Raw genomic sequence first — 17,278 nt, 5'->3', positions numbered from 1 at the left:
CGACAGTCCTACTGTGATCTGATGAACTAGAAATTAACTTGAGAAATCATTTGATTTTGTAAAGGCTGCTAAATAGCCACATTGAAGTTTATCAATAACAGAATCATGAAGTCATTTTGTTTGGAAGGGACCCTAGAACTCCTCTGATCCAACCTCCTGCTCAGCACAGAGCCAACTTCAAACTCAGAACCAACTTCAAAGTTAGATCATGCTGTCCAGAGTCATATCCGGCTGGGGTCTGAATATCCCTAAGAATGGAAATTCCATAGCTTCTCTGGGCAACCTGTCCCAATGTCTGACTACCTTCACTGTGAAAGTATTTTTTTTCCTAATATCTACCCAGAATTTCCATTGATGCAAACTGTGTCCTGTGCCTGTCTGGTTCCACCTTCTCCGTAACCTTTCATTAGGTAGCTGAAGCAATAGTAAACCCCCCCATTTTCTTGTCTCCAGGCTGAACAAACGTAGTTCTCTTAACCCATCTTTGTATGTCGTGTGCCTAGACTCTGCAATAATCTCTGTGGCCCTGTGCTGATCTTCGTCCATTATCTGAATACCATTTTGGAATATGGAACCCAAAACAAAGCATTTGAAACAAAACCCTAAATCCTAACTCAACTAAACTACAAGTGATTGCAGTTCTGAAAAAAGTTACTAAAACTAAGCAGTAGAGAACCTATTCTAGTATCAGTTATTCCATTTTAAATTAAAATGAACAGAAATTATTTCACTGCTTCTGTTTCTCCTGAGGCTATTCATTTGGCTGTGTATTAGAACAAAAGCTATTAATCATTTGTCATGTAAACATATAAAAGATTGCCATTGACATGTCTTACAGAGGCCAGTGTGAGCTGAGTTTTTCTAACCAGTGGCTTCCAGTTGTACTCACATATTATTACTCCCAGACATCACTGATGCTGCCTAAAAATCTATTAGCTTGATGTGAACATGGAAATACCTTTCTTTTTCTGTACTTCTCTACGAACATATGACACCACGTCCGATATTTTACGCATGTATTCTGCACAAAAGAAAACAATTTATAATGTCAACCTTATTTATATTGCAATAAAAGTCAGTTGTATTCCAGTCTACTGAACAATAGGCCAGTATACTGAATCAAAAATGTGCATTCTTTCCCAATATCCACAATTTCCGTCATTTATGCAACTGAGCAGGCACAATCTTTATGTGATTCAACTTACAGCTGTAAAAGGGAGATAGCAATACTTGCCATGGAGACTGGTACAGATGCAGATTTATCTATCTTCTAGTGCTAAGTTCTGGTATTGTTATTTCTAACTATGATTTTTTTATTTGATTTACTTATGAAGGAAACTTCAGCCAGTCTGAAAAAAATGTCCAAGTGAAATGTTATGGCTGCTTATGATTCTGTTTGCATCACCATAACAGGAATTTAGCATGCGCTTGAAGTTGGACATGCACGTAATGTAATTTACTGCTAAATAGATACAGATTGCAGTATGTTTTAAATTAAGCAGAAGCTTCAGTGCAATATGAACACAGACAATTTTGTTACACAGCTCTAGGACACAATTCAAAGAAGAATATAGAGGCCAGGAAAATGCCCAGATGGCAAATATTCTTGTTGCCTTCTACTGAACTGGCAAAAACATTTCTGGTCACACCTCAGCTTTTTATTTGTTGATGACTTCCAACTCTTGATTTGGTAAACTTAAAACTCTGATAATTTCAAAAGCAGAGAAATAATGCTGGTTTGTTGGTTTTAAGAGCAGCCTTCTGTTTCGGTGTTAACTATCAAAACTGAACAGAGATATAGTACTTCGGGAAAGTCAGGGATACTTGCTGCAGCTTGAAAATGTATTACATGGCAAAAGAAGAAAACAAGATTATCACCAGCCTATTAACACTGATTCAATGTTTATTGGAGAAACAGTTCTATGCTGGTCTACAACAGGATATTACCCAGTTCTAGTGCTAGGGAGAAGCATATTCCAGTACTCCTCTTAGACCTGACTAAACCAACAAACTTCACGTGCACAGTAGGACTGACGCCTTCCATCCCTGCAGAGGACAAGAGGGTACAGGTTGCCAATGCCAGAACACTTTATACTGGCTATGTCTCATTGTCCTCCATCTCGGGAGCCCTCTGAATGGGCACAGAAGGGTAGCATGTGGCAGAGAGCAGGGGAGAGACCTTGGGATTTCCAGAAAAAAGAAGGCATGGAATGGGCTGCTGTTGCCAGAAAACTTTAGTCAGTCACTAGCCTGCCAAAGGTCTCCATGAAAAGAGACAGGTGGGAATATAATATGGCAGGCAAATTGCCTCAGCTAGTTGCAATCAATCTGAGAGACATGTACTGAGTCCTCTCATTCTAGAATAAATCAAAAGCAGATTTCTTGGTTTGAAGTCAAAGACATGTTCTGTTCACCCTCTGTGCTTCATACCTTTTGCAGTCTGATAGTCTTTACAGCCTTGTTTTCATTAGAAAATAGTTTATGTAAGAGCTGGCCCTAAGGAATTCTATTAAGAAGCATTACATTAAATTCAGTTTTGTTGTTTGAAGACTTATCGTGAGGTTTCAAAGATCTGTTCTGACATTATCTAACATACAAATAAGGACAAAATAAAATAAATTATTGGTACTTAACTAATAGTAAAAAGACTGTGTATAGCTGGTATATTAATAGTTTAATGCTAATCTAGTAGGGCTGGTTAACAAGATCTGGGGTCCTGGAACTATTGTTCATTTTATCAGTTTTTATGTTTTTAGAGCTTTTTCTCTTTTTTTTAACCAAAGAAAAATGAAAGCAAATTATCAGATGCTAAAGAAATTCACACAGAAGTTCAAAAGACATTATCAAATGTTTATCATACTAATAAAATAAATATGGCTCTACAATATAGCTTTACCATTTCTGCAAGGTACACAATAGGAGAACAGAAAAGAGCAAAAAAAGTTTTAACCTATTCACTTTCCTCCCTACTTGAATAAAGCACACAACCCAGCTATTTCTTACCAGGTAGAGGTTTTTGTTGAAGAACAGAAACACTGCATGTCTCAGCATCAATTGCCAAAACATATCCTTCTTTACAGCCCAAGTAAATTTCTGAGGTTGCATTCCAGCAGTGGGCAGTAGGATTCATTGAAGGCTTAATATAATTTCTAGGCTGCAACACAAAAATAAACAAGTTCAATCAACAATTGACAAATATCTGTACAAGCAGTTACATACATTTTAAGGCAAAAGAAAGATCATTACCTCATAGTCTGACCACTTGTATAACATCACCCTTGTTTTATTCAATCATCCTCTCACTGAGGCTAGTAACTTGAGAAACAAGAACATTTTCCAGAAATTCTATGTCTGGATATAGTGGTGATGAACTCACCTCTCTCCCTAGAAGCTTGTTTAAATGATGAATTATATTTTCATTTAAAAATTATACAGTTTTAAATTTGAATGTATCAGATTTATTCTCTAGCACTTGCATCTGTTACAGTTTTGTCCTCTAGCTTGGAAATCCCTCTGGTATCTTCCCTACCCTTGCAAAGATATTGACCCACCATAACAAGGTCATTTCCCAATTTTTAAATGATAAAATTATGATAAAATTCAACATATTGAGTCCCTAGTTTTGGGGGGGGGTTTGACATCAGAACAGCACTGGAAGCCCAAACTGAAATGGTTACCCACTATGACCCTGGCAAATGCTTTTCAAACTGCTTTTCAGAATAGTCTTCCACTTCGTAGACATAACCTGCTCATGTGGTCTTGCATACTTGGCAGTACTAAAATGTATTTTGCTTGAATAGTTTATCTTATCATATAATCCAAATTGCTCTGTAAAACAGCTCTGACAACCTTTGTGTCATCTGCAAATTAGTTCTAGAAATATCCCTGTGACAGATTTCCCATGTGCCTTGAATTTCATTTTGCTAAAATAAATCTCATAAATACATCACCCATAAAACAGAAAGAACAGAACTTTTCCATCAAATATTATTAAAGGCAGTGACTTGTTCAGATACAACAGTAACATGGGTCATATAAATACCACGAAAGAAAGAACCAGAATGAAGAGAATTCAGAGAGGGGGCAATTATAGGGGAACAAAACACAAGAAAACCTTGGGAGAACATTTAAAAGAGAAGATTCAAAGAACCATACATGTGAGCAGAAGTGGTGAGGAACACTAGACAATATGATGGATGAAAAAACAGAAGAGTCTATAATTGTATAAAGCACCTGCTCTCTCACTAAAGGTTCCATAACAAGAGGAAATATGGATGGACTTGTGATGAAAACATAGGACAGAGATTCATAAGTATCTATATTTCATTAGTAAAATATGCCAGGGACTTGCTATATGATTCTGGGTAAGTAATTTACTCTCTATTTATGCCTACAAAGCATTTTGAATTTCTCAGGGGGAAAATGTTACAGAAATAAAGTATATAAATATTTACTTTATAAATCAAATAGGACTAACTGTAATAAATCTATAACAAATGGGGCTTTACATCACCCAGAGAAACATTTAATATAGGCATTTTCACTGATTTTATGAGGCTTGAACACCACAAATCTTTGGGAAGGTTGTAACTGAACTACTGTGAATCAGAAGCTTCCTGTGTAAAGACAACTTCTGTAATGTTCCTTTGTACCTGCTGTCATGACTGTCTTTACATATAAACTAGATAAAATACGCTAATCCTAGGATGAGATTACGTAAATCCCAAACCAGGTTGCTTCTTGAGCTGTGCATTGGTACAGTGGTGCATAATAATAATAACGACCTTTTTGAACTTCTCTCCCTTTTGAGTAGCACCTCTTCAGAGAAAAAAATTCAATATGGATCCTTGTCATGGACAGTTTTATAAAAAGACCATGGAATAAAATTGGTACTGGGGATGAAGTGGAGTCAAGTGGGCTTGTCATGGAAAAGCATATTCAGAAAACTCGGGTCCCAACTGTAAGAAATACTGAGACAGAACTAAATCAATTTAATGCAAGAAAGAAAAAGATTGAAAGCTGTAGGATATTTCAATTCCTTTCACTCTGCTGCCCCGTTGTGGTTACACCTTGGTACATATGCAGCCTCAGTATCTTGTTCTAGAGTATGGAACCCTAACATATTTCAAAGAAGCAAACAAGTGCACTTGCAATGGGCTTACTTTTCCTACTCGCCTCTCACAAATTCCTTAGGAGTGGGCTACAGCCTCCAAGGACAAGGTTGAGGACAACTCCTTTAACTAATAGTCTAAATAAATGGTTCTCCACTTTGGATGCTTACATCGATGTGAAAAACATTGATCTCAACTGACTCAGATTTAGTGACAAAGAACAAAAATCCTTCTGTTGAATTCTGCAGAGATAGGAAGAGCTTTATCAGGCCATGATACTATTCCCACTGCATTCAACTGAACATACCTCATTAACCACCACAGCAGAAGCAGGTTGTCTCTTACTAATTAAAAAAGCATTGATGATGGTAGAGAGGAAAATAACTCCAAGGTATTTACAACTGTCAAGGAACAGATTTTAGGCCAGAGTCAGATAACTGCTTATGGACATTTGTAATCGTATACAAATCGTTAGTGATAGTAACCATTGATACATCTGCTGCAGCAGCCTGTCAATTTATAAAGCCAGCGAAGAATGGTAGTTATAGCACCTCTGTTTTGGACAGCCTGGTCCATTACAGCAACTGTAAACCGAAGATATCTGGACATCTGAGGAACTCAGCAAGTTCAGGCATTTCAATCTTTCTCAAAGTCGCGGCATTAGACACTTTTGAATATAAGGGTCTTGATAAAAGAATATTTCAAAGAAATATTTTCTCCATCAAGTATATTCTGATTAACTTGTGCAGGAATTGCTTTGCCAAAAACGTATGCTCCGTGTTGGGGTGCTGGAAGGAGGTGTTTAACCTGACAAGACACATGCATGCAATTCACCCCTGGTGTGTGGGATTACAAGATCTAGTAGTGGCTCAGTTTTTCTGCTAGGTTAGAGATGGAGTATACACGCACAGGCATGCGTGGAGGGGAGAATTAGTGCTGTAAGGCAAAATAAATGCAAGTCCTGCAAAAAATTACTCAGCTATCATAGTCTGGAGAAAGGTGAAAACATGCCAGAAATTGATTCAGTGCCTTCTGGTGCTAAACTGAGTGTAGCGCCTCACAATTTAGTGCACAGGAAACAACACACCACCACAAGAGGAGCAACAACAGCTTGTATTTCTGTAAAAACCTTTCATTTTTTCCTAAATAACCTGATGTTCATTACCTTGTCAATATTGACAACCAAAATACACCCATCTAGGGAATTTGGACAGTAAATAACTATCAAAATATTTACCATGTAATTTGAAAGAGGAGGAAATCTTTGTCAAAGACCAGTAGAACAATCTACTCCAGGAATATTTCTATGTATAAGGAGAACATAATCACCTTAAAGTTGCTAAACAGAAATCTAGTTTTTTCTAAAGGCAGCTGGGAATGCAAAAACCCTATAGTGGTATGTGGTATGGATGAAAGCACAAACTTTTCTGTGTGGAAAAGTTCACGACATGGTTCTGCAAGTTCAGGCATAAGAACCTACCATTCCTGAATGGAATAGCATCCATTCAAGGACACATAAATTCTATTAAGCTTCACAGACTAATATGGCAGTTGTTTTTTTCCCCAATACCTCTTGTAATTCACTTTCAGGCTAAAGAACAAAGTGGGTTTTGCAGTTCATCATCTGCACATAATATGAGGCAGTAAGGCAGAAGAAAAAGGCAATGCCCCTGGTGAGCTTACATTATCTTCATTTTCCACATTCTAAGTGATCTGAAATATAAGCAGTTCATACGTAATCAGCATCAATAGAGGATGTTTGTTTGTAGTTATGAATTGTCCTGGAAACCAAGGGCATCAGTAGTTACATGGTTAAAAACCTCTGTGTATTTCAATGCATCAAGCCATGAAAAGAGAATGAGGTCAGGAAAGCATCATTACCTATTTTTAATTTTTATTCTGCTTTATAAGAAAAGTTTATGGCAGAAACCTGTGGGATACTAATCTGATAATACAGAACTCACATTTGTCCATGGAAAAGACATAGTATAATGCCATCTTATGCATGGTAGATTTGGTGTCTCATGTATATCACAAGCCACCAAATAGAAATTGATGGTCTTAATCTTAGAAGAGAATCCCAGATTTGCAAGTGAAATGTTTTCACACTGGCAGATGCCTCTAGTTGGTAGTCAGGACAAAGTAAACTTCAAACAAAATGAGAATTCTTTTGAAGCCTCTCAAAAGAGGCATCTCAAGGGAGGCTAACAAGTAAATGATCAAATACAAGCGAGACAGATGGGCAGGTCCAACACTGACAGTGATACAGGAATGTATTTCAGAAGCAGGGGTTGCTGTCTGGAATAAAGTCTTCAATGTTTCCATAGCTTGAGACATTTTCAAAAAGAAAACAGATCTCAAAGGGAAGTAAGGATACCTGAAGGTTACTATCAGTTTAGCATGGGAATAGGTTTTCATGGTTTAAGCTGGTCATGTCAGCGTGGGCATGGTTAAATGACACATGCTTATACTGCTTCTGGGATACAGATTAGTACCTCCACTGCACAGACATATTACTATACTAGGACCTGCATGAGAAATCTCCACATTGTACTGCACTGTGCAGTAGCAGCATGTATTGTAAGTCTCCTGTCAAAATGGATTGCAAAGATATTGTTGAGACAACAGATCTAGTTACTGGGTTGTAACTGTTAAACAGACATTAAAATTATTAATTTATTAACACCTATTTGCATAAAAAGCATAATGACTTGGAATAGTAAAAAGGAAAAAAAACCAGTAACTACCATGAATGTTTCTGCTTCATCTCCTACCAGTCCAGCAATGGCTGAAACTGGCAAATCAGGACCATGGTACGGATCTTGACTATGAGAAACTGGGAAAAACAAATCCTTATGAGGCCTCATGGACCTTTGTCCATCAGGGAGTTTCACAGGGCTGTGGAAAAGCAAGAGATACTGTCTGAGGAAAAGAAATAGTAAATGCTGATACAAAACTGACAAGCATGTTTTCAAAACTGAGACACCAACTTAGTTAATGGGCTTTACTTCTGCAAGAGTAATGGAAGATTGTTGTAAGCAATCATTCTACATGGCACATACCATTCACTGAGAAGTAAAAGTATTCTTCTACAAAAGAGGAATGCTCCTAATTGGCAGAAACAGAATGCCATGGTCTAGCTCAGCATCTTTTTCTGTTGCCTTGTATAAACAACTATTCTATGTTACTGTTTCCTTATTAACCAGGATTAATAAAATCACACACCTAACTTGCATATGCTGTGAGGATTCATGCTTAATGTTTCTTCAGAGAAAGTTTAACGATGATGAAAAATTAGTAGTATGTGCCTGTTGCACTCTGGTAATTGGTGTACGAGTGGCTGTTACAATACAGGTGTTGAGAATTCTATAGTTTACAAACTATGTTGATTTATGACTTGGAAAAAATTTATGTAAAATAAACAATTCTTAGTGGAGGTTTAACCTCTACTGAATGGAATGAAAAGTAAGGATCAAGGAGTATATATGTATTTTCACGTGTACTCTATAATGGCAAAAGGCAAAAACCCCTTCAGTATTCTTTTCAGATTGCAAATTAAGGCCTCGTCTCTACTTTCACTAATATAACTGTGTCAGTGGCAATATGTTGGTTATATTCATAGTTAATGAAATTAAACACACTTGGCAATTGCAGAGTAGCTGCCACTGAAACAGCATAGTGTTATACTTCAAGGACTCCAAATTGAATGATACATATTACTTTTATACCAGTCTCAAAAAACATTTTAGCATAAATAAATTCTAGGTTTGCTGTGCTCAGTGAATTGCATTTGCAGAGCCATCCCCTCTGGATCCATACATTGGCCACACAAGCTGGAAATCACACAGAAAACTGATACTGCTTTTGGTACAATTTGTGATTACAATAACGTATTGTTTAACTATGCTTACTAGGAAGTAACTTGATCCAAATTTGATGGTTTCATAGCTACAAAAGCAATGCTTAACATAGCCACTTGCAGGAAAGCAGTCCAGCCACTACCTTAATTCAGCCGCACAGCTTTTGATAGAGGCTGCCAAAGCAGCTGCTTACTATTAGCTTCATGAAGTGCATAATATAGACATGTGAATGCTAAGAAATGAAATCATAAATTCAATTCACTTGACTAAATAGATTCACACTGGTTGTGATTTAGCAATAAGTGACTGCAATTGCTAGGTGAAATAAATTCTTTGCAAACAGATGTAGGTTGCTAGTCTTAGTTATTAAAATATATTTCTTGATTTTTCTCTTAACCTGAAGGGTGTTCCACTTACTTTTGCTTAAGGTGATACTCGTCATTATTCCTTTCAATACACCAGATAGTAACGGACCTCTCATTAACAAAACACAGTTGTTGCCAGTTCGTAGGGTTAAAACTTAAGGAGGTTGCTGTTACACCTGGCTGAGACTCACTGCACAGGAGGATATTTTCTTGCCAGTTCCTTCATTAAGAAGAGTAAAAGAAAATCAAATGCATTAAATAAGTCAAAAACATTCAAGCCAAAGATCTGGATGTGATTATGACTGACAGTCAAGGTCAAGATCAAGATTGAAAAACACTTTGTCACTGACAAAAAATTTCTGCTGTCAAACAAGTTAGGTCCTCTTTAGAATGAAAAGAAGGTGGTTAATTATCCACACATAAAATTAATACCACTACAAAAAAAATGAATACTAAAATAATTTTGAAATAATTATCATACGCTTCCTTTTGTGAAAAGACCAACAGAGGTCAAGAGACATGGATTTCTGTTCATCAGTTCCATTAGTGGAATGGAATGGAACTTGAATGGCCCAAACAATTAACTCTTCAGCACCCCAGACCTCAGCCTTGCTTTTCCAAACTGTAAAATAATGATTATAATCCTTGCAGGCTTGCAGTTGGAAGGTATTATAATTAGGAAATAAACCAGAGTCAGCCCATGATTATCTATGGATGACTTAGGTAATACAGTAATTGTGTTGTGAATGCAGACATACAAAGCTATGGCTACATTCACTTGAACACAAAACAGGGCAGAATCTGTGTAGGGCTATTATGTATAGCTGACACAAGCCTTGGAATCTGCTTTCCACTGACTTTTCTTTTGTCCAGTGTAACCTATTTTATGTTCTCACCATTTAATTTGCATGTTTCTCCATTATCCAAATTAATTCTTGATTGCCTTTGCATTTTTAGGTGCTGTCCAAGAACTGATTAACATCATTTGAAGAAAATGGTTAAAATTGTTTCTTAATTTCTTGGACAATATATATAACTCAATCTAAGTAACATTTATAGCTTTAGTATTTGTCATTACTGCTGAGAAGGGAAAAAACCTAAAATGCATACACTGCTGTAAAGGGATTTAGTATAATCCTGCTGTTCTGGCCTGTAATAAATTCACTCACAGAAAGAGATCAGGACAGAAGACAATGGTTAATATTGATAGCATATGCAAAAAATAAGAAGTATTCACACATACACAGTAACTCTCATTAAAATTACAGAAAGCTATAAGCTGCAATTCTGACTTTAAAAGATATCAGTGTAGCTCTCACTTTAAAGATCTGTCAGCATGTTCTCATCTCCTACCTAACAGATAGTGCCAACACTCTTTTATAGTAGATAATTTATTAAGATTTGAAACTATATGGTACACGTATCTGAAAAAGAATCAGGCATTAAGCATCTCCTTTGAATAGAAAATAATAAAGATCTAGGAAGAAAATATATCAGATGAAAGGCAGCTTTTAGTTATCCATAAGCTTTCTATATTTTGAGACTTACATAACTTTCAAAACATCTCTTACTCCTCTGATTCCAAACTATCTCCTTAAAATACAGGAACTGCTCAATCATCATATTGTAATGACACATTAAGAATGCTAAACATTGAGATTTCTTTCACCTGTACACACACATTTCTACAATCCAATTGCAAAAATGAAGGCCTTGATTTCACAGTAAATTCACACACCTCTGTTCAAGTAATTATAAATTCTAAGTTTAATATTGTAAGGTAATTCTATTTTGTTACTAAATTCTTTCTGACTGGAATCAAGGATGGTCCTTTCGTGACAATTAGCTGCTGATATTCATGCTAATCCAAAATTGTTTGGCCTTAGAAGTTGCCACTACTTTAAAACATTAAAACGTTTCTAGATATTTCCATTTTTAAGAGTAATCTAGAGAAGTCTTTCAAGATGGTGGATTTTTGTTTAAGTGCACACAATGAACACATCAGACCATGTGTGTTACTTCTGCTGTGACAAGCATGTAAGCTCTTCAGGCCATTGAGGCTGTCTTGTTGGTTTCTACTGTGATATGCACACAGACATCCTTCCTGAACTCCTGTGTACGATCAGAGTTCACAGCAAACATTATTCTTCATAAGATATAAAGAAGAGGCATCTGTAGTAGTATCTACTATCATTACTAAAATTCTGAAGTTACAGGAGTTCCTGCCACTCCACTAATCATGACCTTCAAAGAAAAGGTCATCATTAAATTGGGAGAATATTCCTTACATGTCCTTGCTTGCCTTCCTCCTACTCCACCCTACCCAATTGTTTCGAAGAAGTGCTCAGACTCCACAGTCAATGGAAGCTTGCTGGCAACGGAGGCAAGAGCAGGATTATAGTTTTACAGAACAATTTTTAAAATAAAATATTCCAACTTTCTGTATCTGCATGGTATTATATAATATTTCTTTTCATGACAATGAGCAGAAAATTATGATCTAACCAGTGACCCATGGTAGTGTAATCACTGAGCAAAAATATAAGACAGTACTAAGATCAAGCACAAGTAATTAAGAGGACCACTGAAAGGTCAGGGGAACAAAAAACTCGAAATTTACTTTAGAACGCTTTTCCTCTTTTCAGCAGGCAACTTACTTTCCATGTTGGGTTTGCGTAGCAAGGTTTTGGTAGCAGGGGGGGCTTCTGCGAGAAGCTGCTAGAAGCTTCCCCTGTGTCTGATAGAGCCAATGCCAGCCGGCTCCAAGATGGACCTGCTGCTGGCCAAGGCCGAGCCAATCAGCGCCTCTGTGATAACACATTTAAGAAGGGAAAAAACAAGCTAGAGAGAGCTTTTGCAGCCAGAGAGAGGAGTGAGAAGGTGTAAGAAACTCTGCAGACACCAAGGTCAGTGAAGAAGGAGGGGGAGGAGGTGCTCCAGGCACCGGAGCAGAGATCCCCCTGCAGCCCATGGTGGAGACCATGGTGAAGCAGGCTGTCCCCCTACAGCCCATGGAGGAAGGATGAGGGGGTGTAGAGATTCCACCTGCAGCCCGTGGAGGACCCCACGCCAGAGCAGGTGGAGGCACCTGAAGGAGGCTGTGGCCCATGGGAAGCCCACGCTGGAGCAAGTTCTTGGCCGGACCTGTGGACCCGTGGAGAGAGAAGCCCACGTCAGAGCAGGTTTGCTGGCAGGACTTGTGACCCCATGGGGGACCCACGCTGGAGCAGTTTGCTCCTGAAGGTCTGCACCCCATGGAAGAGACCATGCTGGAGCAGTTCGTGAAGGACTGTAGCCCGTGGGAGAGGCTCCATGTTGGAGCAGGGGAACGTTGAGAGGAGTCCTCCCCCTGAGGATGAAGAAGCAGCAGAAACACCGTGAGATGAACTGACCGCAACCCCCGTTCCCTGCCCCCTTGTGCCGCTGAGGGGGGAGGAGGTTGAAGCCAGGAGTGAAGTTGAGCCCAGGAAGATGGGAGGGGTGGGGGGAGGTGTTTTAAGAGTTGATTTTATTTTCTCATTCCTCTACTCTGTTTTGCTTAGTAATAAATTAGATGAATTCCCTCTCTAAGTTCGGTCTGTTTTGCCCGTGACGATAATTAGTGAGTGATCTCTCTCTGTCCTTATCTCGACCCACAAGCGTTTTGTTATACCTTTTCTCCCCTGTTTGGTGAATGAGGGGAGTGATAGAGCGGCTCTGGTGGGCACCTGGCCCCCAGCCAGGGTCAACCCACCACACTTTCATAAACAGCATGGTACTCAACTTCCAAGGGTGAAGAGATAATTAACTGATGCTGAAGACTTTAGAAGTACTCCAAAACACAAAATTTCAAAGGTAGAAGATAGCTGTAGCAAAGTAACAATCATTCTGACTAGTGACTACTAGTGCTAGAAAATAAACAGCAAATTTGTTACAGAAAGTTTGCAGATAATGATCAATCAGAAAAAAAAAAAGATGAAGGTAACCAATGTGTCTTCCATATTTAACGTAATTGATGGTAAAACAGCACACACACAAAAATATGAATTAAATGTAAATGGTATTAGAGAATTTTTTTTTTATTCTTACCATACTGAAAGAACAAATTCTGGGATTGAAGAGTAACTGGCTAGATATGGGCCTGTGAAACTAAACGCAAGTAATGTGTAGTCCAGCTGAGCATTACCTGAAATGTGGAAAAAAAAAGAACTTGGTCTTTAATTGCCCCAGACTTTACTGTATACTATCACAGATAGAGTACTCTCCTCAGTTCCTTTATATCCACTTTAACTCTTCAAAGACATTCTTCAGGCCCCTGATTCCTTTGCTACACTCCAGATTATTTTTTTTATTTGATTATAAAAATGTTTCCTAGTATCACTGCTTGGAGTTTTTTCAATTTTTTTCAATAATACCTTGAATTTGTAAAGTATTTTTCCCTAAGTATCCTGAAAGCCTTTGCAGTCATAATTTCATTCATATACATGAAATAAGCAAATAGTATGATCCTTATTTAAATGGCAAGGCAACTGAAACATGGATAGGGTAAGCAACTTAACTAAGGAGAGAAATGGGGCAAGGCAAAAATATACATTAGATCCCAGACTCCAAAGTTTAACTGCACAAACCCTCATTCCTCTCACATCTCAGGTTTCTCAATGTGGCTTTCAGCAGTTTGCTTGGGAGCCCATTGCAGTATGATTCTTTGGTATTCTGACTATTTTTTCCTAAAATGAATTCAATTTCATTCCATTTATTTTCCCTTTAAAAGAGCTCTATTTTGTATTGTCATATTCCTTCCTAGCTTGAGCCTAAATAAAAGTAGCACAGTGGAAAATTCCTTCCACTGCTTTCCACACATCCTGTCATGAGACAGTTTCCTGTCACACTGTTTTTCAAGTCTAATCAAAAAAACTCCTTCAGAAACTGGATGAATAAAGCAGTGTTTTAATGCAATGGTGACAGGGATGGTTACCACATCATTACCTTTTAATTCTGTCAGTTTATTCAGTTCTGGAAAAGTGTAGATATATATGATAGGATTCAGCTTCCGGTCTGAAAAGGCCAGCACCTGACTGTTCCCGTTTGCTGCAAAAGCTCCCACCTGGCCAGTCTGACACTGCAGTGCTGTCGTCGTCTTTGTTTCAATGTCCAGGAAGAGGATGTAATTGCCACAAGGATAGCAGATGGTTTGATTGTTGATAAAGCCAAAGTTCTTCTTTGGGAATCCCTGAACCCAACTTAAGAAAGAGCAACTGAATGTTAAAACAAAGACATTTCTCAAAACACTGTGAAAAACGGAATGTTGTAGCCTAAGTTACACTGAACTGATGCTTGGGATGTTAGACTCGTCCTCATACCAATGTTGCAAAACCACAATAACTTCCAGATCTAGTATTATGAATTGCTAGTTCAGTGTTTCCAAAAACATAGAGTCAATCTTACTCTGATAGAGCACAAAGGACTGTCATGAGAATATGGAGAGATGCTTATATATATATATCTCTCTTTCAGTTTTCACTAAAAATAAAGTTAGCCAGTTCACAGGCTCTGTTTTTGTACTCATGTATCATAGTAATAGAGTATACCTTTATTCTGAAAGAATTACACAGGTACAATCTGTACTGGGGACCCAGTTGTGTTTGCTTAACTTTTTTACACTTTCATAGCTCACCTCATCCCCGTGAAATAAAAAATACAAAGGCATGGCTTGCGTCTATATGAACTTAAGTAGGAGAACTGTTCTGCTTTAAAGATGGTAAAACTTTGGAATGTAAACAGGATGTGTTACACAAGGACTGAAGTAAATTACAGAAGAGGAGTCAGCTTATGAACTTACAACGTATCAACAAATTCATAACTGCCTGCAGATGGTTTTACCTTTCAGAAAGTGTGTGGATAAACATCAGGGTCCTCTTATCAAAGGCATTTGCATTTATCACTAAGTGAAGATGTCTGACTGAGCCACAGCTTAACCTACTAGTACCACAGCAGAAAAGTTTCAGCAGTGCAATGCATATCCTCTGTATACAACACTGCCATTAGCACCTTCTCTTCTAATTCCTATTCAGAAATTTTCCATCTCTTTTCTTCCAAATAAGAGCATTGGACTGGAAGAGATCTTTGTCCTCTGCAATTGCAAGCAGCATTTTTACACTCCTTTTACGACCATAAGTCAGTCATAAGATCAGCTTAGCTGCTGATCCTCTGTACTCTTACTGGAAGATTGTACCACAGCCTCAGCACTCTCACAGTTAGTAACGCTTTTAAATGACTAGTCTTGAGATATTTAAGTCCAGCAATAACTTCTCGCTATCTTTTCTGAGCAGTTTCTGCTCTTGGCCTCTTTCACTACACACCAGAGGAGGAAGCGTAGCCAGAGGGGAGTGAGTGGGAGCATGCTAACCACGTGCTCATGGAGCATAACTGAGTACCATAGCAACAAAGAAGAGACATTTCAGGCGGTAAATGTTTTTCCAGACCTTTTACACAAGAACTAGATGTATGATGTGCCACGGCACATAAACAGACCTTTATGAACATGCTCATAGGACCAGCTCTATGCTTTTCCCCAACACCAGATCTGAATCAGTGGAAATGAAGCATTTTTAACTTCTGTTCACAGAGGTAAAATGAAGTCTAGAAAACATATATGCAGGGATAAATTAATGGGATGACAGTGCAATTTATCATCCTTCTACAACCAGTGAAGGCTTAGGAGGAAAAGGATTCGGACTGTTATCTAATGTCAGCTATGACTGGTGCAGGTAAGTAGCCACAGCTTGCCCACATTTTCCATGCTATGTCTGTCTCCAGTTCCGTATAAACATTGTGTCAGAAGTATTTCAGTCAAACTTTGCCAGCTGGTAAGATGTAGATGGAACAAAGTAATTTGAGTTGCTTGGAAATTTCTTTATAGAGTATTTTGCCACTGAAAAGTGCTAGTTCATACAAAACAGATTATATGAAACCATGAGCTTTGTCAAAGTTGTGTGTTTTCTGAAGACACAAAACACAGCATTCCCCACTGTACAGGTACAGAACAGCCAGGGAAATTCTAGAGATTGAAGTAGTCTGGGTAAACCAGAAGAGATATGTGGCCATGAACAGAACAGCATGGGTTCACAAGGCCAGGTACTGAGAAGAAAAGCATGCCCTAAAAGTTCATCAGGATTGTGTGCTGCCAGAACCACTACACAGGAAAAGACAAAAATTCATGCCACGTTACTTATCAACTCATCAAGCTCCAGCTTGAAACTAGTCAGGGTTGCTTACTCCCTGTGCTAAGGGCAGAGAACCTAAGTTTCATAGAAATCCACCACAGGCTCAGTCCCTGCTGTATACTGCAGTTGCAAGTGCTTCTTTCCCTCTTCCCCTGCAACTACCTACCACCCTAACAGACCCACAGCACAGCAGCCTCCCTTCCTTTCCCTGCTAAGCCTACCCTATTTTCTGACAGCTGCATAGAGCTGACCCGGGGTGACAGGAGCTAGGCCCCGGGGGCACAGGACACCAGGCACCCCACCAGGGCCGAGGGGCTCAGGAGTGCGTGGCATGTATGGAGGTCCAAAAGGCGCACACTGTCCCAGCCGGCCCCCACCTCACTTCCAGCGCAGCCTCCTCGGCTGAGGGGCAGTGACGGCTGCCCGGGGCCTCAGCACGAAGCTCCTCACCGGCCAGGCCCGCGCCCCGGGCCTCCTCGGCCGCCTCCATTCATCCCACACCACCACCAGCCTGTTTACCCTAGTATCTTAGGAACAACAACAGCTTCTACTATTAGCTAACGCAACGCCTCCCGCCGGGCTTAAAACAGACAGTTGATTGGCCTGCGCCCCTGCGCCAACGAACCAATGAGCACGGGTAGGTATTTAAAGGGCCAGCAGCTGTCAAGGGAGGAGTATGTGGGGTTCCTTTCCTGGGTAGGAGGTAAGCACAAAGCTCAGAGGAGAGGCCTTTGTAGCCT

General features: G+C 39.0%; 1 protein-coding gene across 3 annotated transcripts in view; it reads right to left on the bottom strand.

Moving 5' to 3' along the window:
• The window catches only part of CFAP43 (cilia and flagella associated protein 43), a 53,552-nt gene extending 36,514 nt beyond the window's left edge, over positions 1 to 17,038 (bottom strand). For all 3 annotated transcript variants that reach the window (XM_054831158.1, XM_054831159.1, XM_054831160.1), the window contains exons 1-7: positions 16,916 to 17,038; positions 14,302 to 14,555; positions 13,405 to 13,501; positions 9,389 to 9,556; positions 7,859 to 8,009; positions 3,004 to 3,154; positions 959 to 1,021 (exon numbers count right to left, since the gene is read on the bottom strand). In XM_054831158.1, coding sequence (XP_054687133.1) covers positions 959 to 1,021; positions 3,004 to 3,154; positions 7,859 to 8,009; positions 9,389 to 9,556; positions 13,405 to 13,501; positions 14,302 to 14,555; positions 16,916 to 17,028 — 997 coding nt within the window. In that variant the 5' untranslated portion in view covers positions 17,029 to 17,038. The remainder of the gene's footprint in view (positions 1 to 958; positions 1,022 to 3,003; positions 3,155 to 7,858; positions 8,010 to 9,388; positions 9,557 to 13,404; positions 13,502 to 14,301; positions 14,556 to 16,915) is intronic.
• Between the last annotated feature and the right edge of the window lie 240 nt (positions 17,039 to 17,278).

This window comes from Grus americana, chromosome 7 (assembly GCF_028858705.1).
Source record: "Grus americana isolate bGruAme1 chromosome 7, bGruAme1.mat, whole genome shotgun sequence".
NCBI classification, from domain to species: Eukaryota; Metazoa; Chordata; class Aves; order Gruiformes; family Gruidae; genus Grus; species Grus americana.
Note: the sequence above shows the minus strand (reverse complement) of the source record. Positions and strands in the feature narration are given on the sequence as shown.